Consider the following 27,996-nt stretch of genomic DNA (forward strand, 5'->3'; position numbering starts at 1 on the left):
TTTTGGTTACAAAGAGCTGTTTTTGACTTACGTCTAATGTCTTTTTCGATTATTGTGCTACTATTTTCCCCAATTTTGGGGCAAATGCCCCCTGGAAATTTAACTGATTTGACTCAGTGCAAAGTATCTCTCTTGGGGGTGGAATACTTGGGGAATATTGCCTCAACAGAATCCAATGTTCGATGCCAAACTTGGAATAGCGATAGTCCCCATAAGGTTGATCCTAAGTTGACCAATGACAAATTCCCTTTTAGTTCAAAAAAGGATTCAAAAAACTATTGCAGAAACCCTGGTAATTTTGAAGTTCTGGGAGAATATTTTGGAATTTTTTTTGTCAGTCCTGGGGTGTTTTTAGATCGTAAACCCACGGGGCCTTGGTGTTATACGATGAATGAGGATTTGATTGATGATACCTGCGCGGTGCCCCTTTGTTCATTCTCTCAGTGCAAGATTACGGGGGCCGGAATAGAGTACGGGGGGACTCGTGACAAAGGTGTATCAGGTATCGTTAAGATTCTAGAAATTTCGATTTTATTATGGTTATTTTTGACTATTTTGGTTGTTCAATTGGCCCTTCTGTTTTTTAGCCTCCATTTTCTGCCAGTCTATAATAAAACGAGAGCATTATTTGGCGCTATTTAGCTGTCAAAAATTAAGTCTAAATTTCAAGAAATTCATCATAATTTTTTGGTTTATTAGATGCACAGAGACCTCTGAGTTATAATATTTTTAACAATTAATATCTGCAAGAACGTCTTCGAATAGGATTTTTTCCAGTACAAGTTTAGGTCGCACTTGTACTTCGATCTTAATCCAAAATTAAAGTTGTAAGATTTTTGCGAAATTGAAACTTCCAATAACGTTCTAAAACTAATTTTTACATTTTTATATGTAATAACAATTTATTGCCCCCAATTTTGTCTGGCTTTGAATTGAAATTTCAAATGACGTCCTAAGAATTGCAATTGAAGTTTCCAATAGCATCTCAAAGAGTCCGACAAAAGTATTCAAAAATTACATTAAATTTGAATCTTTGTTTGAAATATTCTTTCATCAAGTTAATTTTTTTCGTGAAATTACATTCTCTAATACTATCTCAAAAACAAAAAAATATATTAGGTATGTAACTCATTTAGTGCCTGCCGCAAAAATTTTCTTCATATTCAGCACTAAGTTTGAAACTCCACCTTCTCTTCTAGGCCGAAAGTGCCTGAAATGGGACAAGAAACGCATGAAAGTTTTTTTCAATGGAAACTATACAATGTATCCCAAATTTTCCCCGACCCACTTCCCTGAAGGAAGCGTATCTAAAGCCAAAAAGTACTGCCGCAATCCAGACGCGGATTCAGGTAGCTTTTAACCTCCTGTTTACCCTTGAAACCTCAGATTTTAGGGGGTCCTTGGTGCTTCATGGAGAACCAGGAAGGGGGCTATATAGAACGCGAATACTGTGACATCCCCTTTTGCTATGACCCTGAATGCTCGGTTTTTGCCAAGAATTCTAAGACTTATATGCATTATACGGACTTCAATGGTATTTTTTTGAGGTTGCTGTTCAATTATTTGTATGTGGAGTTGCAGGTACTGTCCTCACGCATATAAAATTCAGCATCAAGTTGTGGAATTCCGATGATTTCAATGAGGCTAGTGCCCGATTAGTTTTAAGTGTGTTGGCTTTACCTTTAACCGGGCAAGAAATTGATGATTTGGGAGTGGGAATTGAGGTTTTTATTTCCAATAAGGAATCTGCTTTGAGGTTGTTTTTACAGTTATTTCATAATTTTTTTTTCAAGCAGACTTATCGTAGATTTGGTAATAAAGACAAGCCTGAATTTGAGTCCACTCCAGGGATTTTAAGTTCCACAAACTTCACAACTTTCACCCTAAATTGGGATCGAAGTTTCATTACCTTGGGAATAGAGAGCAGCAAAAAACCTATTTTTTTAGCAGAAATTAAGACCAAAGGGAATCTTATGGGGGTGGAAAAGGACCGGTTTAGTTTTTATTCAATACAGGGAACAAATGTGTTATGGAACTTCCCTTTTTGTCTTGATGATGATGAGTGTGACGTGCATACCACCACTGGGGGTGAATTCCAACAATTCTGGCCTTTAAGGCAAAAAGACATAGTCTTTGACCTGTATTTTCACCTTAGAGGTTTTTATTCTGCCTCTGTGTTATTTACCCCAGCGCCGACTATTGAATACCCCAACTTAAGAGTGATTTTTGCGGGTCTTAATGGGCTAACTCGTGTGATAACTAGAGAATATTTGGGAGGGAAGGAAGTGGTGTTACTTCAGCTAAAATTAGAGGACATTATAGATTATTGGGAATGGAGGGAGTTTTCCATATCATTTTTCGCAAATAGCCTACATATTTACATGAAGAAAGCCATAGGAATGCACTCACTGCTTGAAGCTTCACGTGAAGTGTTTAGGGTCATGCGCTGGTTCAGTGTAAGCTCTGAAAACTCAGTTGCGCACTGGAGCTTTTACTGTCAGCCGCCTGATTTCGCGCAGCCTCCTCCCGCATTGTTGCCAGAGTGTGCAGTGAACAGTAACGGGCCTGATTATACAGGAACGCAAGTCTGCTTTCTTAACTTTAAATCATGCCCTTGAAAGTCACTGGCAACGTTGCAGGATGTGACCAGCAGTGGTTTACCATGTCTGCCCTGGTCGGGAAGCAAGATGATTCCCAAAGATGTTTTATCAACAATGTTTACTAACAAAACATTGATGCTCGAGTCGAAAAACTACTGTAGAGACCCCGGAAAATTCGGAAATGGCACCTTTTGCTTTGCTCTGGATCAATATCAGAAACAAGTGCGAAAGCAGTTTTGTCAATTGAGAAAATGCAAATCCCAATTGTGCAAAATGGCGGGTACAGGCACGTATATCTGATGAACTTAATACTGTTCTTCAAACAATGTTACCAGGTATTTTATGTATTTCCTTCACAATCCTTTAAGTTCGTTTGACAGTAGTCTCATCTCTTTGTTCCTCTATAAGAGGTTCATCCACCCAGTACTATCTTGAAGAATGTTAGTAAAATTTAAAAATTTACGTGTTCAAAAGTCTTCAGTGACAAAAATGAAAAAGATCGTATAAAAATATTACAATTTCTTTGAATTTTCCTCTCATCACCTTAAATCGAAAGCGGCATTTAGAAAAAATAATGGGTATCTTCACATATTTTTTTTTTAATAGGCAACGATTTCATTGGCCAATTAACAGTCACTAGATCAGGCAGAGAATGCGATTTTTGGGACTCTAACAATTTCTCAGTACACCAACACTTCAACTACAATAGTACATATTTTCCGGAAGTGAATTCGACTCAAGCGAAAAACTTCTGCAGAAACCCCAACAGAGATCTATCGGGCAGTTGGTGCTTCACCAAAGATCCTCAGGTGATACAGGATGTCTGCGGAGTCAGAGATTGCGATAAACCAGAAGAATTAACAATTATTGTGGCCACAAATAATACTGGACGAAGGGTTTTTGTGCTCCCTCAATGGAGGGAAGAGGGCTTGCATGGAGGGCTGAGGTTCTCCGTTAAAGGGTGGAATCCAGATAGTCCTTCGGGGATAATTTTTGCCATTTCCCCTAAAGAAGGAAGTGGTGAGATAACGTTAATTATAGGGGCACATTTCAATGAAAAGGTGGAGCTTTACGTCGATAAAAAGTTGATGGAGAGTAAAATATTCCCGCACTTGATTTCTTCGGGGGTTTGGACGGACTTTTGGCTGCAAATACGGAGAGGTAGATTTAAGGCAAATTGAGATTAATAATGACGTAAAGAAGAAATGCTTTAGGAGAGATTCTACTCGGCTTCAGAGGGGTATCCACACCCTTTTTCAAATGGACAAACCCAGACATGTCCAAAGCCTTCGAACCTGCCTTCATATCCTACCACTCTTTATTCTACTTATCACCCATAGGAGTTTTTTTCCATCAGGTATTCTAGTAAACCCCATTTAAAACACCTTGAACATTGTGTTTTGAACACAGAAAGATGACTGTCATACCGAGAACACCACAAACAATGATTTTCAAAAATACATCCCTATAGGCCTGTCTTCTGACACGGAGGGAGCGCATCATACCAATTTAACGTTGATGGTACGGGGGGTGGGAAAGGCTAGGGTATCTCTCATGTCACTCATCAACAACCCATCTTCGTATCAAATTGAAATCGATTCGGTTAGTGGTAAGTGCAAATTAAAATTTTGAAATTGACATTATGCTTCAAAGCTCTACAGCTGCAACATTTCGGAATACTTTTTCTAAAAGAAAAATGTTTGCAAATTTTGCAGAAAAAATGAATGGTTTATGTCTTTTTTATTAGTTGGAAATATTGAATTTATATGTAATATATACAGGGTCGCTCATTTAAAACAGTCGACTTGAAATATCTTGAATGGATTTTTTTTCTTCAAAAAGCTCCGAAATACGTCATTTTTACTTTTAAAATAAACATTTTTAGATAAAAAATTCGTAGGTGTAGAGTCATCCCCCTAAACGGGGTGGCAATTCATTCAAAAATGGAGTCAAATAGCACATCAAATTGAAAGTATTTCAATTCGCTTTACAACTATGTTGAAATTTTTTACTTCGCCTTTGTATATTATAAAAAAACCATTTTAAAACATCGGTGAAATAAATCGAAAAGAAATATCTAATAATAATAAACTTACCAATACTACAAAAAATGATGTTTATCATCGAATTCTTAAGATAAGGTCATGGGCTTTGTTAGCATTAAACTGGTGGTTTTGTTCCGATTTTAGAGTAACCAGAATTTTACCGCGAAATTTATCGATTCCTCCGGCAATTCAAAGCATGATGGTTTTCACCACTGCAGAGAGGATTGAAATTGTCACTATCTCTTTCAAAAACAAAAAAATAGCCCGAAAAACTGCTCAAATTTTTAATAGAATGCGTCCCCGTAAGAATCTGAGCCATCTCTACGTAATAAATTTAATATCTAAATTCATGGAGACTGGATCTGTTGCTAATAAAAAAACATGGAAGACGGCACACCATTACCAACGAGACTGCATAAATTGCAATTATTGACATATTGAACTGGATCATGTAAATCAAGAAATGTTTATTTCAAGCATCCAAGAATTAGAAGGAACATCAGGTATTCCACGCAGTAGTATTCGGAAGATCTTGAAAGAGCATCATTTCCATCCCTATAAGATAAATCTCATTTATGAACTCAATGAGGACGATCTAGATCGCCGTATACAATTTTGCGAGGTGATGAGTGAAAGCATTCTGACCAATCTCATTTTTGATATTTTACATGCTTTTCTGACGAATTCACATTCTTTCTGAATGGTTTCGTCAATAGACATAATTGCAGATATTGGAATGATGTGAATCACAGAATTATGAGAGAACAACATTCACAGTATCCAGAAAAATTGAATGTATGAGCTGGGATTTTGAGAAAGCGCATTGTTGGACATTTTTTTTCTACCTGGCGGATGAACCTTACCTCAATATGCTTCAAGACTTTATCTACTATTACATTGTGGATATCCTTGAAAACGACCATCAGATACCAGAGAATTACGTGTTTTTACAACAGGATGACGCTCCATCATACTATGAAGTTTCTGTACGTAATTTTTGGATCAACATTTTCCCGAACACTGGATTGGTAAAAGAGATTTCATTGAAGGGCCTCCAAGATTGCCTGATTTAACACCATTGGACTTTTTCTTAGGGGGTCATTTAAAAACTGTTGTTTATAAAACGAAATCTACCTCTTTAGGAGATCTTCGGCACCGAATAGTGATAGCAGATAGTAAAATAACTCCCGAAATCGACAAAATGTTCGGGAAGAGATTGGACAAAGACTTCATTATTTTATGGAAATAAATGGGTCACAATTTGAACACTTGATTAAATAAAACATTATTTAAAAATTTGTTTTTTTTATAATTTTTACAATATATAAAAGCAGAACAAAAAAATTTCAGCATACTTGAAAACAGAATTGAAATACCTTTCATTTGATGTGCCACTTGACTCCCCTATTTGAGATTATTGAAGGGGTTGTCATTTCGTTTAGAGGGATGACAACGCCTACGAATTTATGATCTAAAAATGTTCCCCTTTAAAGTCAAATTGACTTGTCTCGGGATTCCCCGATGAAAAAACTTCCATGCAAGATAGTTCAGGTGGACTGTTTCAAATTGGCTACTTATTTAAGGCAAGAACGCCTCCAAATTGTGTCCATAATGTGCTTGCAAGTTTTAAAATCATCCTTGGACGTTCAGGAAGGTTAAACCACATCAGATACGTGTCTGATATAGCTCACTTTCTAATCGCGATTAAATAAATACTTACACCTAATGTATTTCACGATAATAAAAAAATATATATTTTTTATATATATATATATATATTTAATCACTAAAAATTATGCTGCGTTTATACCTTTTTTTCCAAGTTTCAAAAGAAACCACAACCTGTGCTTACAGTATTGAGAATTCCCTCTAGTTTCATGCTTAAAAATACGGCACCTTGGTTCCTTTCAGGTAGAATAGATCTTCGCTTCATAAAAAATTTCACGAGAAGCAATGAGCCCCAGATAACCTCTTTAATAGAAAAGCAACTGCCCCATATCATGATTCCAACTAATTGGACTAAAATTTACTTTTCATGGACTGAAAGAGTCTTCGATATTGAACTGAATGATCAGCTAGTGAAACGCTACGAAAGCTCCAGTCCAATTTTGGTGTATTGGTTCTCGATTGCAGCAGCGAGCGGCTGGGTAATTTCGAAACTTTCGAGGTTGTACGATTTTTCTTATTGACTGTATTAGATCACGTGGAGTGCCAATTGCGAACCCCTGGATCTAGACGGCCCTCCTATTGACGGAGGATGGTCTTCCTGGTCTCCATGGACCTGCACTGTTTCATGCGGAGGAGGAGAAGGCTTCCGCACTAGGACATGCTCAAATCCCCGCCCAAATATCTTTGGAAAGCTTTGTGAAGGGTACATCATTCCGCTGGTATCGGTCTAAAAGTCAAAATTAGTAACCCCACAGCTACTGGTGTTTGCAATGATTTCTCCTGCGGGGACATTAATCCTGACACCATTGAACAGATCAGAGAAAATCTTCGGAAGAAAGCTTATAGTTTTGTTGTCGACGAAGGAAATTCAATTTTGTTGATGAACGATCGAGAGATGTGGGAGAAGGTCAAGAACGAATCGCCAGAGGCCTATTTCGAGTGGACTTTAAATGGGATTTTCGTGAATATCAGCGAGCGAGTTGTAATGCAAGGGGACGATATTAAGATTTATTCGGCAAAGCCTTCAGATTCTGGCGTATACGTGTCAATGATCCATAGGCTCAGTGAACATAAAGTGATCTTGAAAGTAATTTCCCTTGCAATTCGGTCAAAGGGATTTGACATAGACACTCGAGCTACAAGGGCGTACACCCTGGAATGTCACTCGGTGGTTTTAGGCTACGCTTACTCGAGTTTAAGCTTGAAAATAATTTTCAATAACCAGATTTACATGGACCATGGCTTGACCTCCCTGGCAATAGTCAGTACTCAAATGTTGAATCCTTTAAATGAATCAAATTCAGGAGCGTGGCAGTGCGTAGTGGATCAGAAGGATTTGGGTTTAAAGTGGGTGACCAACTACGTGAAAATCAATGTAAAGAAACGACCTAATTTCTTCACGAATTTGATGGAGGATCGACTAACGAGTCCCTTGTTCGGGTGGATGAAAAGCGAAAAAGCAGTTTCGGTCATGATTTTGATGATTGTAATAGTAGTACTGGCGAGTGTCACTGGGTTTTTGTTCGTTTATTTCAAGATGTGTTACTTAGAGCCAAGAACTAGGAGAAATAGGAGGTTTCAATAAAAATGACAGGTTTTAATAATGATTGGTTTTAATTCAAACTCAAGATACGCCGTTGCATTTTAATACTAACTGCTTGAAGGTCTCTCTATGAAAACTTAAATTTCACATTTAGTTATAAAAATTCGGAGCCCTAGGAATGGGGATGATAACCAATGTAACAGATCAAATCTGACCTAAAACATTCAAGATACTATCTACAAAGCTTTGATACGAAAGGAGATTTGATTGATTGTAATCGTTACAACAGATGGAAACTCTAATCTAGCCTACGAGGGATCGGAGATTTGGTGAAAACCGATGTAAAAGATATAACCAAATTTTAAAAATTTGTAGAAATGCTTTTAATTCGTGCATTTTCTTGACAATTGGCGAAGGAAATGTTGTAATTTTTGGTTTTTAATTGAATTTTTAAATCTGCCATAATTCAGCGATTTTTTAAATTGCAAATTCTGAATTCATATTCGTGCAAACTCACCAGCTGTTCCACAAATCATTTAGGAACCATAAACTTGAAACTTTAATATTTTACAACTTTTGGAAATCCTTAACTTATTTTTTCCGGGCAATCGGCAAAGGAAACTTGTTATAAATTATCCTTTTCAATTTCACTTCAAATTTAATTTAAAACGAATGTCGAAAAATTATAAACGCCTAAACTCGTCCTCTTACCCTTGTTAAAAACTATAATCTATAAGATATTTTTGCTTAACAACGGTCAACGAATCATCACAGTCAAAAGCAACTCTTGTAACCGTTGTGTGCTTCCCCCTTGGACGTAACTAACCTCTCTCCTTTAAAAAAAAATAGGACAAAGGAAAGATGGCCTTCGCAACATCACCCACGTGTATCGGGGTATGTGGAAGGTGATTCGTGAAAAAAAGATCGAAATCGCCCTCAAATTCCTGAAACAGGACCAGGAGAAGCACCTTAAGGTGTGTCTTCAGTTGCTTCGCAGCGACAATGAATTCATATGAATTATTGCAGAGTTACCTCAGCCTCACGGGTCAATGGACCTTTGTTAAGTCCCCCTTCATTGTCCGATTCTATGGCATTGCCCTACAATCCAATGACGTCAGCATAGTTATGGAGTACTTCAAATTAGGTCCTCTGGACCAGTACCTAAGGCACAATCAACGCATTATTAAAACTGTGGATTTGATCGAAGCCACGTCACAATTGGCATCAGCAATTTGGCATTTGGTAATGTATTCATTTTTCTTAGTGTTTTACAAAATCTATTTGATAACTTAAATAAACAGAGAGAGAACGATATAGTTCATGGCAGGATTAGGTGTCGCAAACTCATGGTACACGCCCATGACGACAGTTGCTTTACGGTTAAACTCGCTGATAATGCCGTGCAGACCTGTTATAATGCTTCAGAGTGAGTTTTAGCAAAGAATAATGAGAAAGGTTAGGTAGGGGGGGAGGTTATGTAGTTGATTTTCAGGGTGCATTGGATTGCAGTTGAATGCTACACGTCAGAGAAAAGGACCGCTGCCGCGGATGTTTGGGCCATGGCCACTACCATTTACGAGATGTTCGCTTATGGGAGAAAATTTCCTACGGGAGATTACGCAAAGATGATGAATGTAAGAGGAAACATATTTTGGACTAAGTAAAGGCTGTAAACAGTAGTGTTTTTAAGGGCGGAGTTTGGCTACTATTTTCTATTGGTTGCAAAGTTCAAAGGGGCGTGGTTTAAATGACTGATCAAAAATTTATCAGGAAACGTCATTAGATATATAAGGAATAATTGAGTTGATTAATTGATCTTTTGAACGTTCCCTGTATTTAATGTATGCATGTGCTTGATCGGCTGTATACGAAGGGAACAGAAAAAATTTCCGGGACAAGATTTCAGAATTCAAATAGAAAACTCTATTGGGACGATATCAGGAGGACTGATACTAATGATGCGTTGGTTATTCAGAAATAAAATGCGCTTTTGAAATATAAAATTTAATGAAGAAAAGTTAGGCCCGCATTTAAAAACTTAATTCGAGTTCATTCCGCTTGCATAAAAAATCCTTCCTGGCGCCCAAAAAATGAAATTAACCTATGAAGGCCGCCAAAAAGTCCTTTAAAATCGTCCCTGATCTCTCACTACTCCAAATACATATTTTTCCTAGTTTTATCTAAGAAATTTAACCAAAAATAAAATCCTTGAGAGTTTCAAGAAGAAATCTCCTGTGACTCCTCTACAAAAAGGTTTCTGATTCCGTTTTATTAAAAAAAAAAAACATCAAAAAGTCGGAAATCTTTGCCAAAACATGAGCTATTTTTTACTGGAGAATTCATACTAAAACAGGTCAAATGCTGCAAAATATAAACAAATAGAAAAACAAATCATAGATAGATCCAATTGTTGTTATGGATATGTTTTGCCCGTCGGGTGGCGCATGAATTTTGAGAATTCACTGTTCGAATATGGCGGTAACTGGGGCGTGGTTATTCATTCATGGAAAATTTCAGCATGGCGATTGTTTTATCGTGGTAAATATCATGATTTTATCAACTTTTTAGCGATATTTAAATGGCGATCGCCTGCTTCGCCCCGCGGGATGTCCGGAGGAGATTTACACCCTACTGACAGAATGTTGGCAGGCCGATCCTAAAACGCGCAAACAGGCACAGGAAGTTAGTCGAGAAGTCAACCATTTGCTCTACCAAGTGTACAATTCCAGGAAGAATCACGCCTACGATGTTGTCGGCAGAACCGCGGCCAATCACGACCTGAGCTCGTCTGACCACAGTAAGAAATAGCTCTGTGACAATATTCTTGAATTTGAAGACTCCGGCCAATTTTTCAATTTTATAAACAGCTCGATTACAAGCAAAGGGTCCCGCCGGATATAACCAGTTTTAACCAATTTTTTCAATGATTACTATTAAGTACAGTAAATTAACCAAAACCTGTTACTGCGCCCTTTAGCCATCGTTCCACATAATTTTACTTATTGTTTATAGTGACGGTAACAGTTGAGCCATGAGAGGTCACATCATTAGTGGATAATTAGCAGGAGTCACACCTCCGACAGGCACTTACTATCCCCGTGATCAGAGCAAACTTAAAAATAAATAAATATACGGAAATATTTACCAAATTATTTCTATTTACCTTTGTTAGTAGGCAGCAATTGTAAAAAGCCTTCAGTAGCAAATCAGTTATTCGATCTATATTCAATTTTTCTTCGGCTTGTAACCCACATTTTTGTTTTTTTTTTAAATGCTAAAAACATCTGGTATTTTGATAGAGAAATTGTCCTTGAGGATAAACGATATTCTCAGCAAAAAGTGTACCAAAAACACAGTTTGCATGTAAACATGCTGTGGCTTTTTTGGCAGCACGTTCAAGGGTAAAATTCACGACTTTGGAATTAATTGAGCACATATTTAATTGATTATGTAGCATCAATATACAGGGTAGCACTTAGTACTCTACATTATTTTAAATTAAAATAATTGGAATACAACCACCTGTCGAAGTGCAGAAAATAGCTACATTCCTCGATAGTTAAATGTCTTTTAATCCCTTACGAACTCGTCACGTGATTGAAAAACTTAATTTTGTCTCTCAAATATAATGTAGTTTTTTCCTAAGGTTTGATACCTTTTATACTTCTGTGCTAGACAGATATCTCACCTTAAATATACCGGGTAATTCAAATTCGCTGCTCGGTACTCGAATCTCGAAAATCATAAAAGATACGAAATGGCTTAAATTGAGACAAAGTTGCGTATTTTCGAACCGTGTTAGATGCCGTCTTAAAATTTGGAAAATTCCAGTTAATTCCGGAGATAATAAAAAAACGAAATTTCTACAAATGGCTTTTTAAAAATGATTTAAAGGAATTTTTTAGAATGGATTTTCCTTTCTCATGGACGCTTTTGCTCCTTTATAGGATGGCGCCATTAGCTTTTAGATACAACGTTTTGGAATTTTAGGACCAACATCAACTTAATTTTTTGAATTAAACGATGTCTCCTACCAGCAAAACCAAACGTAACAGTGCAAAATATAGTTTTAATAAATTAAAAAAATTACACACTACACAGGTGTAAGTATTACCATGGAAACAACAAACTAAGTCGCCATGACACGTCAGTTTTGAGATGTCAAAATATATTAAGTCGTTTTGTAACACTTATAAAACTCTTAACACAATATTAAATTTAAAAAAAATAACAGATCATGGATTACACACATGAAGAATATCATGACATGTGGCGACTTCATTTCATGCATCACAGAAGTTAAGTGAGCTCAGTAAAGGACTTCTTTAAGAATATCCTGAAAGTGATAGCCACATTATTCACACTTTTGCCGGTTGGCACGAAATTTGGGAAAATGTGGTGCATTTAGTTTGTTGTTTGCATGGCAACACTCGTATCTGAGCGGTAGTTCATTATTTTATTTAGTAAAAATGTATTTTTCACTATTACGTTTGTTTTTACTACAAGCGTGACACGCCGTTTAATTATTATTAAGAAAATCGAAGATTTTCCAAAAGTACAATAAAAAAATTCAGGTCCGTATTTAAAAAAATGAAGTTGATGATAGTTCCCAAATTTCGAAACGTTGCATTTACAACATAACGCCTCCATCTTATAAAGGGGCAAAAATGTCAATGGAGAAATAAATTTATTCTTAAAAATCTCATTATATAATTGAAAAAAACTATTTGTGGAAAATTCGAATTTTTTCGATTATCTTTGAAAGTAATCGGAATTTTCTAATTTTTAGAACAGCATTTAACAAAGTTCGAAACTGTGCATCTTTGCACTAATTTAAACTGTATCTCACATTTTTTATGGTTTTCTAGATCCCAATGGTGAGCAGCGAATATAAATTACCCTGTATAGTCAACCAAGCAAAGCTTTGCTCCAAGGGTTTTCAAAGTAAGTTTAATCGAGATAACCCCAGATAGGGATAGCGCAATTTTTTACTTTTATTGAGAGCTTCATTGACTAATATACTCACTCGACTCACAAGTCGTACCACAGGAAACTCTATTTAGAATTTACAATTAACTTTTGTGCTTAAATTCCACAGAAATCTCCGACTTGGTCTCGGCCGGCGACTTGGACGATACCTCGACCGCGAGATGCTCCAACAGCTTGTTTGGTGCCTCATCGCAGCAATGGGCGCTCAACTCGGATGGGTGCGATGAGTCACGAGATTTGTCCCATTTGCTTTCGAACTTAACGGTTTCGACACTGGCAAGTTCAGAGGATAGCCTCACCTCGGTGCAAAGCATCTTCGAACTGGACGACAGCCATGCCGTGGTACTCAAAGGGTGCATCGGACAGGGCAACTTCGGACAGGTTTTCAAGGGCATTCTGGAAAGCTATGGCGACAACTCTTTCGAGCCCATCATGGTCGCCGTGAAGAAAGTGAAAGGGTCCACGTTGAGCAGCGTTGAAGATTTTGAACGGGAGATTAACATTATGAAGGTTGGATATTTAATGTTGTTAAATATCATATTATTTGTCAGTAAAGGCGATGTTTTGGCGTTGAAAGTAGTGATGTTTTAGGGGCTGAAGCATCCTAATATAGTGCATATCTTGGGAGTGCTCCGCGACCCTGATTTGCAGCTGGTGATGGAGTACGTACCGGACGGATGTTTGCAGGCGCACTTAAAGCACAAAAAGGATGAATTACAAATTCCGCTGTTACTCAAATACGCGACGGACATTGCTCAGGTTAGTTTCAATTCGCGTAACCCAACCAACATCTACGATTTCACACATTTACCATTTTATAAATTTTTACAATGCTAAATTTGCCTGCTTCCAGTTTGCATCAATATTCATCAATTTTTTCCATGTTTGCCATTTCATCACAAGATGGGTTCGATTTTGCCCTTCTTGTATTATTTCGCTCTTTCGTCATTTCATTATATACCTTGCCCATACGACTACTGTGACTTAAAAAAAAGACGTGCCTGCTGAAGAACTCTTTGGTCCAACCAGTCTTTGATAAATTTAAAGAACCATTTAAAGGAGGAATCCCTTGTTATCGAAACAACAATAGTTCCTCTCCGTCTTTGGATGACTAACAGACCACCACGCCAACGAGGAAGTCCATTTTCTCGGATAAAGCACAGTTTCTCTCCATTCATTAGGTCATTAACAAAGTGACCTAATTATGAAAATCTCCTAAGTTTAGCATTGAAGGAAGCTAAAATTTTCTCACCCTCTGAGGCTTCATGCTAGGGACCTTTCGTCCAAATGTCAGCCTAATTAATCAACAGGGTGAAATGTAATTTGAAAGAAACGAAGAATGCAGCCGGACTATAAAACCCTTACATTTCGGACGAAGAACAACAGTTCTCAATTGCCCTTCGAACCTGTTGCATTCTGTGGAGAACTTAATTAGATTTTCTCAAAATACTCACTCTTGGAAAACTTGAATTTTAAGTTCACTCCATAACAAGACAGGAGGAAAGAAAAATATTCACTAAAAGTTACTCTCAGAGGTTCCTTGTAGTTAAGTGAATTTTTATGTAATCTCCTGTCTAAATTAAATTGAGTGAAGTGAAGGACAGAGAAATAATTCGTCCCCCAAAAAACTGATTACTCGACCCTTAAAGAAGAAGCTAAGTAAGGGACATTGGTATTGCTGAGTGCCATCCGCATTCGGAAGAACTTCAGTGCTAGTTCTGCTGATACCAATTGAAGGGTTCAACGATGAGCTTTTCAACAGATGATACCCACGAAGCGCTCCTGTTGAGTTTTGGACATTTGAGTACGACACTCAAGAAAAAAGTAAGAAAATCCGGGCTAATCGGTAGTCTAGGTTTAAGCAAATTTAACAATTATTTTTCTAAGTAGTTTTAAACAATTGCAGAAGATTCTGTTTTCTCTTCTTTTGTGTTGTTTTTTTTGTTAGTTTCCTAGGTTACGCTTTAAAAGTACTAGTTAAGGACTTTTTAGAAAACTTAGATGATTCCCCTCGATAAACAATAATTTGTCTTCCGTTAATAAAAGGGTTAGCTTGCTCATTCAATCGTTTTAAATGGATAGCAAGGATTCGTCAAGAGACAAGCAAGGTTTTTCCCGGACCCTTCGGAAGCGAAAATGTTAAATTTGAGGATAGTGTGGCGGAGTGTGTAGGAACTGCTGGTGCGACAGCAACGAGAGTGACCAGGACGGCGTCCTGGTGCTGTGTTGACTATATTTTTTCATCGATTTGCACCGTGCTATGTGAACTAATTCATTAACGTGTCGTTAAGTTAACGTCAAACTAATTTCCTAGCAGGGACGAATCTAATACCTCATAGACTTTATGTCAACGTTTCTCTGAAAATTAACTTACAGCTAGAGTTAACAGCTAACCTGAACTGTCGCTATTTATCGACTTTATTTTCCTTATTTCGTCACAATTGATTGAACTATAATTGTTTGAGTAAACTCAAGCCAGCATTCGCCATTTATAATTCACAGTGTTGCCGGACGTCTTCAAACGACCCTGTGAATAAAATATTTTTTTTAGGGAATGGATTATCTAGGTACCAAAAACATCGTGCATCGCGACCTGGCCGCCCGCAACATCCTGGTCGTGGAACGGAGCCACGTGAAAATCAGCGACTTTGGCCTGGCGCAGTTCATAGGCAGTGACGAATACTACACTGTGCGTAACAGGAATCGCGAGTTACCACTGAAATGGTACGCCCCAGAGAACTTCGGCTACAATGGCAAGTTCTCAGTCAGGTCGGACGTGTGGTCGTACGGCGTCACATTGTACGAAATGTTTGCGTACGGTGATTCACCACCTGAGCTCGGCAATTTAGACAGTGCGCCCGAAAGTCAAGAGCAAGCTTCATTGCAGAAATCAATGTTAGACGCAATCTACCGTGGCGCTAGGTGAATATATATGCATCATTTCATCAGCTTAGACCATTTCGAATGGGATTTAGTACGTTTTACTTATCTAATTTACATCTGAAATTAAAAAATTAACGATCGGCCTCAAACCTATAGAACATCTCCGAAATATTATTTTCTCGCATTCGCCATTTCGTCCTAATCCATATATATCGTTTAACAGTTTACGCCGTGCATTCGCCATTTGTTCAAAGTTGAAATCAAAATTTTTTTCGCTCTTTGAGACTTAACACTAGGTGCTAGATATTTTACAGCTTGAAATTTATTCCGCGCTTCCACCACTTTAGCACTGCGGTTTTGGCATTTGACAAAATTTAAGTATACCATGATTTTTCTACTTTCTCATGACTTCTTATTAAGGAATATCACAACGTCCACTTTTCTTCGCGCTTTCGTTATTTCACTACAATTTACGCGACAACGAAAAAGCTGTACATTTTTATCTCGTTAAAAACCAATTCTTTTAAACGCAATCATCACGCTAATTTTGAATCCTCCACATTCGCCATTTTGTCAGTTTTTCTTTATCTTTGCTTCGTGCTAAATTATACCTTCGTCGTTTTATGACATTTCGGGTCATAATTTATTGATTTATTGCTAGCAGGCCTTCTATAATTCGTCATAATTTAAACAAATTGTCGTTTCAGTTTCTCTTCGACATTACGTAGTAATGGCGTGCTATTCGGTATCGTTTTATTCTATTTGCAGATATCCGTGTCCTGAACACTGTCCTCAAGCTGTCTACTTCAACATAATTAAGCCGTGCTGGGAATTGGACCCGCATGCACGGCCGGCATTCAAAGACCTGATCGTTGAAGTGGATAAACTGAAGTCGCACTACTAAGAGTCCCTCTTCAGCTCGGATTTTATGTGATAAATTGTAGCTTTCACCTCGGAGAAGCTTAACATCACGGTCTCGTTCCTTAAGGATGCGTCAATGCTTCGCTTTACCAATGTAGTTTAAATGAATAGAATATTTATATAGTTTTGATTATTAATAATTTAAAACACTTGTTAAAAAAATAAAGACTAAATGTGATTTATTTATTATTGTATTTTCGAATACATTTAACTTACATATCAGTAGAATAGTATTTTCAAGTCGCACTTCTATGGAACTTAGCTTCTTTCCAGCCATAATTTTCCGTGTTACGTTACGCCTCGCTCATTGAAAAGACGTTTCTAAAACTCTAACTCGGATTTTTGAAGTTTATAGGAAAACGAAACTTCTGGTACCTGTTGCATGGGTATGTGTTTACGTAAACTTGGTTATTCGTAATTCCCAATGGTTTTTGGAAAAATAAAAAGGTTCCAAGTGATTTATTAATTATTGTACTTTTGAATCCATTTAACTTATGTATAGAACGGTTTGTAAAATTGCATTTCACAGTTACGTCGTTTCTTCAATCGCCGCATTGAAATTCATCCGTGTTATATATCAATTCATTGTTTCCTTTTGGCATCCGTGAATTACGAGCTTCCGCATTAAATTTCATAAATTAGAAAAAGAGATCATTTTAAATTCTAAGTTACAACATATTTTTAAAATCACTCTTTATGATAAAATAAACAATGGCTTTACTTTTAATAATTTCTCGGATCACTGTATGCATTTGATTTGTATTCTTAATACTGAAATGCCAACTTATTTTTATCAAACTGGGTATCTATGAATGGACTTGACAACGCGGTCAAATAAAATTATGTTGTTTAAGGGTTTTAAAATGCGGGACAAGAAAATCCATAACAGATATCTAAAGCTGCAAGAACGAGAAAACCGGAATGATATGAAAAGCAAAAGGAACATCCTACAGGTAACAAGTAAATTTGAAGAATTATTTCGTATTATATTTGTTTTCTTTTTAACTTTTTATGACACATGCGTCATAACCGACGATCCGTCTGCTGCAGCATGCATAAAACAGTTTATGATGTATGCGTGGTTGTTCTAAAAACAATATTTGAAATGTCCTTTTCCGAGTTATCTAGATACTATGACAAAATTCGTAACACTTCGTGCTACCTGATACAATTCATGTGTTTGTAATAAAAAAGTATTATGCAATATGCGTTATAAGATCTTTAAAGCCATTTGGTTTTACAAAACACTCCCCTATACATGGTGTTTCACAATATGTCGTACTTACTTTAAAGGTCTTCTTACACACTTACGTATACATATTATAAAATACTATTATATAATATTTTAAAGTGGACAAGTAAAGTAAATGAAACGTTATTTCCTAACAGCTAAAAATTATTTACATCGCAAAATACCTTTTATCCGAATATATATATTAATTGAAAATTTACAAAATCCAAAACAACCTTTGATATTATTAAGAATGACGACCTTATTTCATTTTCTTTTATTCAAGCATAATCTTAACAAAACAACTACTTTTACTTAAATAGTTTCGCCCATAACATAAATGATACAATATAACATAATAGAATCATGTTAGATATCTTTAGGTACTTTGCCCAACTCTGTAGATATTTATTGAATGCAAATATTATATCCAAAGATGATTAGGGAAAGGTATGGACTTGATTTTGCCTGCCAGTGTTCCAACAATCACCTAAAATGAAAATAAGTTAAACAGAAGAATCCTTTTGTGAGAAATAGTTTACATTACTCGCAAGTTTTTGCGTTTACGTAGAACTAGCGACACTAAGTTGTAAAATTTTTAAAATTGTAGCTATTCAGTGATTTGCATCTACAAAATGTGAATTTAGTCATTACGTCCAAAAATGCGTAAGTTTGATCTATTTAATGCATATATCGAGTTGATTCCTAACAGTAATTTGAGTAATTATATTAATAAATAAGTTAAAATAGAAAAGAACAAAACATATCTGATTTCTCAACAATGAACGTGATAGAGAACCATAAATAAAAAATATCTAAATTAATGAGGCTAGAAAACAATGTCCTGCCGGTAAATTAATGTTTTGACATCACATAGCGGATTCATTTATTTGCAACCATAGGTTGTTTGCGGCAAAATGTTCAAAACTCTGTTTTTTTTCGTTGATTTCTATTATTTTTCAAAACATAACATGTCATGGCATGATGACAAAACTACTAAAAAAGTGATAGAAATACTTCAAACGCTAAAAGACAACACAGTGCCATGGTTCTATACTTTAAATCAAGTCAACATTAACAGTGAGCAGTCACATAACTGAATTAAAAAACCGACGTAAAATATTTGAAAAAACCATCGACAAATATTGAAATTCACTAGTCTTTCGAAATATGAAAATAAAAATTAAGACCAATTACTACACGAAACAATACACATGACAAAAATAACTTAAATATTCCAATAAATTCAGGAGAAAAAAAAACAAAATCGTCATAACTAGACCGTTCTGACTCTCTTTGCCTGGCAAGACAATCGCGCTTCCTTTTGCCTTCAACCCTTCTGTTGGATTACTTTCAAACATATATTTTTCTTTACATTTTACGTATAATAATTTACGTATTAAAATAAATGTTTTTGTTAGAAAAGCAGAAGATTAAAATGCCGAAAGCTTTTTCCTCCGGAAATGAGAATCATATATACATCCTTCAGAAATTTTACCTGCTTTGTCAAAACCTGCATACAAGTAATACTGCCCCCAGACCCCATCAATGTGGCTTCCAGTTGATTATTATCCAAATTATATACATAAACAAAACCATTATAACATCCCACGAATAAAAAGTTCTTCCGTACCATCATGCATGTCACACCTTTAAATTTGTCTGCTACAATTCTCCTTATCAATTTTCCGTCCTACAAATTAAATTCATAAACATTTATTTACATTCATTTATAATACTTTTGTTCCTCACATGGAATGAAAAAACTAAGATATCATCCTTAGAAGTTCCACAATAAATGTTACTTTTATGAAGTGTTAAAGAATAGACTGTTGGAGCTATGGCATCGTCACTAAACTGTCTTAAAAATAGCCCAGAAAATGCATCTCTTACAAAAATTGGTGCGTTTCGATGGCCGATTAATAACACTTGTCTGGGTCCTTCTTGAGAAGCTTTAATCACCAATATCTCTTTACCTGTTTGCTCTTCGAACTCTATTTCTAGTGACTAGAATTGAAGTACTTATTTAAAAAACTAGTTCTAGGCAGAAATAAATTGAACAAGGGGAGCTTTACTTATTATTTTTAAATTTCAAGACAAATGCTCACCTTACATCCAAGCCTCACCAAAGATCCATTTTTGCATCCTAAAAACACATAGTGCCATGCCGAATCCATGCATCGGATTTGATCATGAATATAAGAAGTTACTAAAAGTTTTCTGCGTTCTAAGTCAAAAACTCGAACAACTCCATTTAGACTGCCGATATACATGTGATTGAAACCACCCACGCGTCTAACATATTTTAAACTGGTGACAGTGCAATCTGATGCTTCAATACTTTCGATTTTGGTACCATCTCTTAAGCTTACGAAGTGGACGTATCCTGAATCTGTGCCTAGCACCAACTCATTAGCCACAGCCTAAAAATTAAAAACTACCATAAAAATAAACATAATCTTCTTATAATAATTTAGTAATTATTAACATAATGTATGTTACACATGTTAACCAAGGATTATAGAATGTGTTTTAATTTCCTAATAGTTTATCACTTCATAGTTACTTTTCAAATGGATGTACCTTCAGTTTTTTGCCGTAGACTTGGAAATTTTTCCCCGATGTTTTTAACATACTTTTTCAACAGGGCAAAATTAAGATAAGTAGAAGAATAATGGAGAAATTTTAAGGGTAATGAAATATTTTTAGTTATTAGACAGAATATATTAATTTATTGCTGTATAGTATCAACGACTGAAGCTATGCCATACAGGGCGCCAAAAAATAGATATTAGTCTATTAGTTACTCCGTCGCTGGCGAACTAGCGAACTAAAGTATACATATTTATTTGGAAAGGTCCACTGAGGCCACCGTTGTAGGATTCCTAATTAGAATCATAATAAAGAATTATTAATTTACACCCATTAGTTAAAAAGTTTGTGACAAAAAACTTATATCGGGTCGTGCCCTTTAAAGCCGAAAATCTCAGTAAGAAGTAAGACAAAAAAAAGGATAGGAACTTTGTCATGTCATGCATTCTATACGAGTCCCTTAGTATAATCGCACGTTCTTGCACAACCTATACATACAAGTCCGCCTTACCTCTATCGTGGTAATTTTATCTGTAATATCCGAAAACGATAAAATCTTCTCTTCAAGGTCAACTTCAGACTTTATATCCTCAGCAAGTTCAGCATGATATTCGTTATCAAGAGTTTTCCGCTTTTTCAACACCCGTTTATCTTCCGTCGTTTGAGACCGTTTCTGACTAAGAAAAAAACTCTTTTCGTCAATCGACGTTACGCCGGTATCACTATTAGTACTCGAACAGTTTTTGTGGCGAGCTGAGTTCATAAATTCCTTTCGATAATTCGTCAAATGTTGAATGCATGTATCTATTAAGTCAGATTTTTCCATTAGCGCATCCAAATCGGTGCATTCAGTATTTTTATCTTGAGATATTGCTCTTTGAATAATTGATTCTAATTGCGTAAACGAAATATTATTTAACTCGTCTGGCTCCGTTTCTACTAGACGAGAAATCTGAGATTCTTGATCTTTTTGCTGCGCGCAAGAATTATTTTTAAGTGGACATATTACTGTTTCTTCAGAAAAAGTTCGATGTTGCAAACGCGCACTCTGCAGTGGATTTGATTGGAAATTATCTTCCTCCTTTATGTGAATGGATTCATTTCGCAAAGTGTTAAAATTATTGCAATTCAGGTGGTCGTCGTCTAATTGAGTCTCAGATTTGATATCGGATACACTGTCAACTACATTCGTAGACACCGTAGAAGATCTCTCTGGGTCATCCTGGATGTCCTCGAGTTTAATTTCAACTACTTCATATGCTTCTTCTTTAATATTGTGAGGTTTCGGATTAGAATTTTGTGGTTCCTGTGGTGCATCACTCGGGCAATGTAATCCTGGTACTTTCTCTTCTAAAAAGGATTTGAAACACGTGGTTTAAACTAATAGGTCAAATATCCACTTTACAAAAACTTCTAGTGATTTTTTTATCTCGCCTAATAATATTAGTTAATAATATATTACGCAAAGGGGGTAGGGTGGCCATATCTATGGAACCTGAAATTTTGTGTACCGCGCAGACGGTGTTGGCTAGTTAAAATAACCAAAAAAAATGTAAACGTTTAAATATATGCTAGACAGAAACTTTCATGGTTCGAACCCGAAGCCGAACTAATGTACTGTCCCTTTTAAATGGGGTTTCTGATCATTGGTAGTAGAAATGAATTTTCAAAGATAACTGTAATTGTAAAATAATTATAAGCATTTATTTCAGAAATACTATTATTTGGCCTGAAAAAAAAACTAATTCATTTTGAGGACTCACTTATAGACTATAGAAACCAATTTAAGTGTACTTAAATTTCAAGCGGCAAACATCACCTATCACATGCTTTTAGAATGCAAAACATCCTTATTATATAGGAAGATAATGATTCCTCGTGGTAAAAAAAAATCTAATAAGACAACGACCATGCTTGCCCGTGTACATATGTGGCTGCCGGCGAATCACAAATAGCAAGAAATCGACATTCTTGAGGCTCTAGGGCCATAAGAATGGTGACTGTGGGGAAGTAAAATAGGCCAAATCATAGTGTAATTAAATTTATGAATCACCCTGTAAATTTGGCACTAGTGTATAGGATGTTCTAAAATTTTTTGACGGTTTTGCCAGATACCTAATTTACTATTGAAGTTAAAGACCTATTATATTGACAATCACAGAAAAGTAATCTCCAAATTAGTGTTGTAAACACAGGATGTTTTAAAAACTTCTACATTTTGGAACTCTCTCTGTATTTTATTTGTCGAGCAAAATATCGAGAAAGCAAAAACCGATTATGAAAGGATTTTTACAGTAGTATTCAGTGGCGTTCTTCGTACTTTCTACACCGTGTACTTTAGCTGCAGATAATTATAATTATAATTTTTTAAGTCGGACCCTGAATATATTATTAATTATTTTGAATCGCCCGGTAAAGTATTTGAAAAACTGGTTAAATTTTAAAAGAATAATTTTCTTCGCATTTTGTCTCAAAATACGTTTTTTCTTAACATCTGGTATCTACGACATTACGTTGGCGACGACTTTTTTATTACCGTAAATTTTCGTTTCATAGAAATCCAGTACAGGGTTGAAACATTACCTGCAAGATTTATCTACTAGGCCACTATATATTATTAAATACCTACCTACATCGTTTGGAAAAGTAACTAGATTTTCCCCTACACAGTTAATTGTTAGAGTATCAAGCCTCGTTAACTCAACATCCAATGCTGGCATCCGGATAACATTATTACCAGAATCATGCGTGTTTGAGGTGGCGGCGAGCTCTATGAACAAAAGGACATGATAATTTTTTTTCATAAAAAATAAAATACTACAACAAGAAAAAATCTATTTTTTAAATTCGCAGTCAACATTTTCGTTTCCTCCAAAAAACAGTGCCGAACATCAGACCAACGATTTCTCGATTTTGTTCTTTGACATCGGTAATAACGTAGTTACATATAAGGTACCATAGGAAATCGAGTCCAAGCAATATTTTCTGCTCAATCACTAGTTTTCTTTAATATCATTTCTCGAATTTTAGAGATTAAATAATTTTAAAGAAAAAATATCTTGTTCAATTTTGATACTTTTGTGACTTTCCGCCTTGTATTAATTCTTTTTTATGTCCAGGCAATAATAGTTCTGTTGCATGTATGAGGCGGAAAATAACAAATTTGGAGCCAAGGCGATGTATGCACCTATGTACATACTGCATACTATATATGAACGTTTTTGCTCAGTAAATCATATAATTTTCTTTCCAAATGGTATTAACTAAAATCCTTTTTTACTAGGTAAAAAGTGATTTTAGTTTTCATCAATCTATTACCACAATTCGTGAAAAAAATCAAAAATAAATTCGAAAATTTCAGTTTTACCACTTTTATTTACTCTCTTGAATGAAAAACTTTTCTCCAATTTAACTAAGCCTGTATCTATTATTATTTACAAGATATTCATACTAGAGTTCATCTTGGACACATTGCATATTATACTGTATGAAATACGGCGTGTCTAAGATAAAAACATATCGAAATAAATTTCCATACGGTCAATATGTAAAAATATTAAATATAAAAACATATAAACACGTGTACATTACTTCGCGTCACCTATCGATTTTTAGATCAGTCAGCCCTACGTTTGCAAAAAGCTGTAAATTTTTTTGTATGTTTCCGAACAATATCATTTTTTAGATTCAGTAGAGTGTTGGCGCGACAACAAACAAGATGTTCATTGTATGAAATAAAGTAATAGTCGAGATAATTTTATTTAAAGACTTGTGAGATACGTTACTAGTGTAGCTGACAGTCAAAGAGGGGCAGTGACTAGCGTGTAATTGTCATTTAGTGAATGCCGCTAAAAGCAATTTTTACTCCTTTCGCGATGAAAGAGAATGAGCTCCGAGGTGCGTTTTTTCCTGAAGGTTGAATAAAACAAGATCTTCAGCCGTGCTCTGTAACGTTAAACTTCGGTTTTACGTGGAAAAGTACGATAGGATGTATGAATAGGACTTTATACAGGAGGTCTGTTCTGAGCGACGAACCACCGTTGAATATTCCCACGTGCAGGATAGGGCAATGGAAGTAGAAGGTCAGAATAAGAAAGATTCGAGGTTTGATTTAAAAGTGAATGTTCTGATAATTGTTTTTTGGGATTGATGAGACTGTTTTGGCAGATCAACGATAACAAAATAATTGGAAAGACTCCGTTGGATAGTGCCACACACACACGAAAGGTCGATCGGGGGCGAAGATCGGAATAAAATGGGTTTGTTGTTTAAATTAAAAGGAACAATTCCGATTGTTTTTTTATTTGCAGATAAGCTTTGGCTGGTCAACGAGAACAAACGGAATTGGAAATCTGATCGAAAAGGTGAAGCCACTCCATTTTGAAGTAGCAATTACGGTAAAAACAAATATACTATTTTGATTTTAATATTAATTTGACGCTCTTTAATTACCTTTTTTATATTTTTAAGGGTGTCGATATTTCGCAAATATACATTTTCTTCATGGAAGTTAATTGCACATGTTCACAATTTTATGCGTTCATTTTCGTCTCGTGTTTTTTTTTTGTAACCTATGAAGATGTGCATATGGTTGCAGTTAGCTGTAATTCTTTAGCTGGAGCTTAAGAATATAAGTACAACTGCTTTCAAGGAGCAGGCTAGCAACTTAGCAATCAAAGATCTTTTACTTCAAGCAACATACTTTTTTCCAGCAAATTATCAATGAACTTGAATAATACACAGATAACTATTACTAATTCAATTATTACATACAAACTTTTAATGATATTGGTTACAAACAATAGGATATCACTCGCTTTTGACATCTAATAATAGTTTGCAGCTCTGCTCCTAGACGCCACCATTAGGTTGAAGAATTACCAACATATGTGGCTGCCTCTAAGCACTCTATTGTTGATATCCATTTATTTTAATATTTTCAACTGTATATAGTAAGCTATTAAATGTCCAGGTTAATGAATTTGTATATATTATAAACATATTTAGTAGTCACATTTAACTAAACATGAAATAATTTTTTTTTTCTTATCTTTAAATAATGATAACTGATAAAGTTTTATCATTCCACTAGACACTATATTTTCTTGACCTCTTGTAATTACCGAGATTTCTTATATAAATATAAAATCAAAACAACCCTATTTATTGGGAAGGGACATTTCATGCAAATGGATAGAAAAATTAATTTGCTCTTCAATCTTACTCTTTAATAGTTACCTACCTTTATCTAAATTCTCTAAATCAAGGTTTAGAGTTTGCCTAAGCTCTTCAATTACATCAAATGGGAGATCCTCAATTTTAATACCAATGTCTGGAACAATAGAACCATCACCACAGATACTGTCACATTCATCTCCACCTTGCAGAGATGAGCTCATATCTCTCAACACTCTTGAGATTTCGAGCCTCTTCTGCTTTTGCATGTGATTTATTGCCTCATCCCAATTAGTACTACTTTTAGCATTAACAAAATTTTTCATTCTACCTTCATTTAAGTTCACAATGTGATTCACAATTTTTTCATACATTTGCTTGGTAGTTACATTTATTGGTTTTGTTTTGTTAATATTATTTTTCATATTATTTAACCCATAACTCGCAGCTTTTACATGATTCGTATTGATGTCTGCTGCTGGTTGAATCTGTTCCTCATTAGTTGAAGGGCAAATAATTTGAAGGGGTTCATTGGGTGTAAGTAGATGTCTCATAATTAAAGCACTTGTGTGTTCAATTTTACGAGTCATAAACTCTTCACTACCCTCAACTGGAGAGGCTGACCGAGACTGTGCTATTGAATTCCAGCTTGCACTTTTGGAATGACCATTTCTAAGAAATCTATTTCTTGTTGGTGCAATTGATGAATAACCACTATGGATCCCCCAGGAATGAGATCTTGAATAGATTTATTGGTAATTAAGTTAAAACGCACAATTCTGTGCCACATTTTTGGAAATTCATATTACTCACTAACCTTCTCCAATAATCCCTTTGGAATCCCCCTTGAGATAGATGATAATCTTTGTGATAAGAATAAGTTTTATGATAAGATCTGCGATAACTATTGGCATTTCCATCCTCTGGATGCCGTTTATTTGATGTCCTCATAATTGATTCATTAAAATTCGGAAAAATGCACTACTTTATTCCAATTTCTGATATTTGGTTTATATCTTGTGTTTATTTGATTTGTTTATGTTTTTGTGACAATTGCCAGATTGATAACGCGTTGACAAGCATTGGAAGCGATTTCCTATTGCTCCTGATGCTATAGAAACACGGGAGAGTGAGAATAAAAATTTTTTGACGTTGATTGGTCAGAAAATGGCATTGGTTAATTCTATTGGAAAGAATATTCACGCTCCCTCTCATATGTTTTTAGAAATCGGAACCCTAACATTTATCACGCTACAAACCGCCATACAAGAAACCAGATAATCGAAAAACTCGACCATTCGTCCCATAGTACACCCAAAGTAAAATTCTGACGTCACATAGATTATTAAAGAACTGAGAAATATAGAATGCGCAGTAAAAAAATAAGAACTTAATATGATGTTTCCGAGTTTAATTTCGAATCAAATCACGTTATGCTGTTAAAAGAAATCAAGTGATTTTTAAACCGTAGTAATATCATAAATCACGTGGCTTGATCCGAAGTAAAAAAATCAAAAGAAAGAGGCTATGCTATCTCGTTCCCGTTATTTCAATGGCTCAAGTACCTTGATATATAGTATATTATACATTACATGTTTAAAGTCCGAGTTAGTTGGTTATAAATTGACATGTCGATTTGGAGATACGTTATACAACATAAAAAAAACCTGACAGTAGACAATAAACCGTTAACGTAAGGGGTTGATTTAATACTACACTATTTATCATCAAACACTCGACCCACAGACGAATTGATCCCAAATATAGATTTAGAGGTTTTTTTAATGGTCTCTCTTTACAATACTTTTTGTCATTAAGCTGACATCTCCAAGTTTCAAAATGGCGCCTTGACAGCAATTCTTTTCTTACGAAGTGGTTAACGTACCAATCGGGTTTAGCTGAACCGACTTTTGAATAATGAATATACAACTGGGCATAAAAGTTACCTTTTGATTTTAGCGCTTGTAATTTCGAAGATGTGTTACTTCTTGATTTATTGATACGGGTATTTAATTCACATGAATTGATGTAATCAATTAAATACCACTTTGACGGTATTCCTCTGGTTTCGCGTACACTTTTTCGTTTCCATTTACCTTCTTCCGGAGGTATGCTCGGCATAACGGGCTTTAAGTTTGAAAAATAATCAGACATCTAAATTAAATATTACTGTCTTGAAATTATGCGATAATTAACAGAATTTTAATACGAAACACTGATAATAATTTTGCAACGAAAGAAGAAATCCTTGCTTTCAAAATTAGCAGAAGTAGAATAATCAATACCGTCAAATGCCATTCATCAAAATACGACTTTTCTTTTTCAGAGCTGCCAGTCATGTAAATACTC

General features: G+C 35.5%; 2 protein-coding genes and 1 long non-coding RNA gene across 7 annotated transcripts; 2 read left to right on the top strand and 1 right to left on the bottom strand.

The window, feature by feature from the left end:
* Positions 1-7: 7 nt before the first annotated feature.
* On the top strand, positions 8-16,835 carry LOC136346672 (uncharacterized). Of its 2 annotated transcripts, XM_066295999.1 has the most exons (22): positions 8-292; positions 356-502; positions 1,200-1,349; positions 1,394-1,534; positions 1,582-1,756; positions 1,808-2,585; positions 2,640-2,886; positions 3,207-3,761; positions 3,815-3,957; positions 4,011-4,209; positions 6,557-6,792; positions 6,844-7,016; positions 7,058-7,074; positions 8,706-8,830; positions 8,883-9,098; positions 9,158-9,282; positions 9,349-9,490; positions 10,425-10,653; positions 12,955-13,355; positions 13,437-13,604; positions 15,397-15,767; positions 16,497-16,835. In XM_066295999.1, exons 1-22 carry the CDS (start codon positions 37-39, stop codon positions 16,630-16,632), a joined length of 5,130 nt encoding a protein of 1,709 aa, XP_066152096.1. In that variant the 5' UTR covers positions 8-36; the 3' UTR covers positions 16,633-16,835. The 2 variants fall into 2 exon arrangements, with proteins under 2 accessions (XP_066152096.1, XP_066152095.1); XM_066295998.1 differs by lacking the exons at positions 8,706-8,830; positions 8,883-9,098; positions 9,158-9,282; ... (4 more) ...; positions 15,397-15,767; positions 16,497-16,835 and having other exon boundaries at positions 8-493; positions 1,582-2,585; positions 7,058-7,917.
* A 1,282-nt stretch (positions 16,836-18,117) lies between these two features.
* LOC136346678 (uncharacterized) lies at positions 18,118-27,131 on the bottom strand. The gene is made up of 8 exons (XM_066296024.1): positions 26,465-27,131; positions 25,715-26,385; positions 23,102-23,242; positions 20,984-21,822; positions 19,989-20,303; positions 19,633-19,887; positions 19,379-19,573; positions 18,118-18,370 (listed from the first exon to the last, which is right to left on the bottom strand). Exons 1-8 carry the CDS (start codon positions 26,596-26,598, stop codon positions 18,305-18,307), a joined length of 2,616 nt encoding a protein of 871 aa, XP_066152121.1. The 5' UTR covers positions 26,599-27,131; the 3' UTR covers positions 18,118-18,304.
* LOC136346686 (uncharacterized) lies at positions 24,108-25,629 on the top strand. Of its 4 annotated transcripts, none has more exons than XR_010733345.1 (4): positions 24,108-24,589; positions 24,640-24,731; positions 24,783-24,869; positions 25,309-25,629. It is a non-coding gene; the product is annotated as an uncharacterized lncRNA (long non-coding RNA). The 4 variants fall into 4 exon arrangements; XR_010733343.1 differs by having other exon boundaries at positions 24,108-24,576; XR_010733342.1 differs by having other exon boundaries at positions 24,110-24,554.
* Positions 27,132-27,996: the final 865 nt, after the last annotated feature.

Source organism: Euwallacea fornicatus, chromosome 24 (assembly GCF_040115645.1).
Source record: "Euwallacea fornicatus isolate EFF26 chromosome 24, ASM4011564v1, whole genome shotgun sequence".
NCBI lineage: Eukaryota > Metazoa > Arthropoda > Insecta > Coleoptera > Curculionidae > Euwallacea > Euwallacea fornicatus.

Coding starts and splice junctions, on each gene's coding strand:
- LOC136346678 (XM_066296024.1), bottom strand. CDS start 26,598: ATGAGGACATCAAATAAACGGCATCCAGAGGATGGAAATGCCAATAGT. Junction 19,574..19,632: donor TCTTAGTTTTTTCATTCCAT/GTGAGGAACAAA, acceptor TTTAATTTGTAG/GACGGAAAATTGATAAGGAG. Junction 18,371..19,378: donor TGCAGGTTTTGACAAAGCAG/GTAAAATTTCTG, acceptor TTTTCATTTTAG/GTGATTGTTGGAACACTGGC.
- LOC136346672 (XM_066295999.1), top strand. CDS start 37: ATGTCTTTTTCGATTATTGTGCTACTATTTTCCCCAATTTTGGGGCAA. Junction 3,762..3,814: donor TTGGCTGCAAATACGGAGAG/GTAGATTTAAGG, acceptor GAAATGCTTTAG/GAGAGATTCTACTCGGCTTC. Junction 8,831..8,882: donor ACCAGGAGAAGCACCTTAAG/GTGTGTCTTCAG, acceptor GAATTATTGCAG/AGTTACCTCAGCCTCACGGG.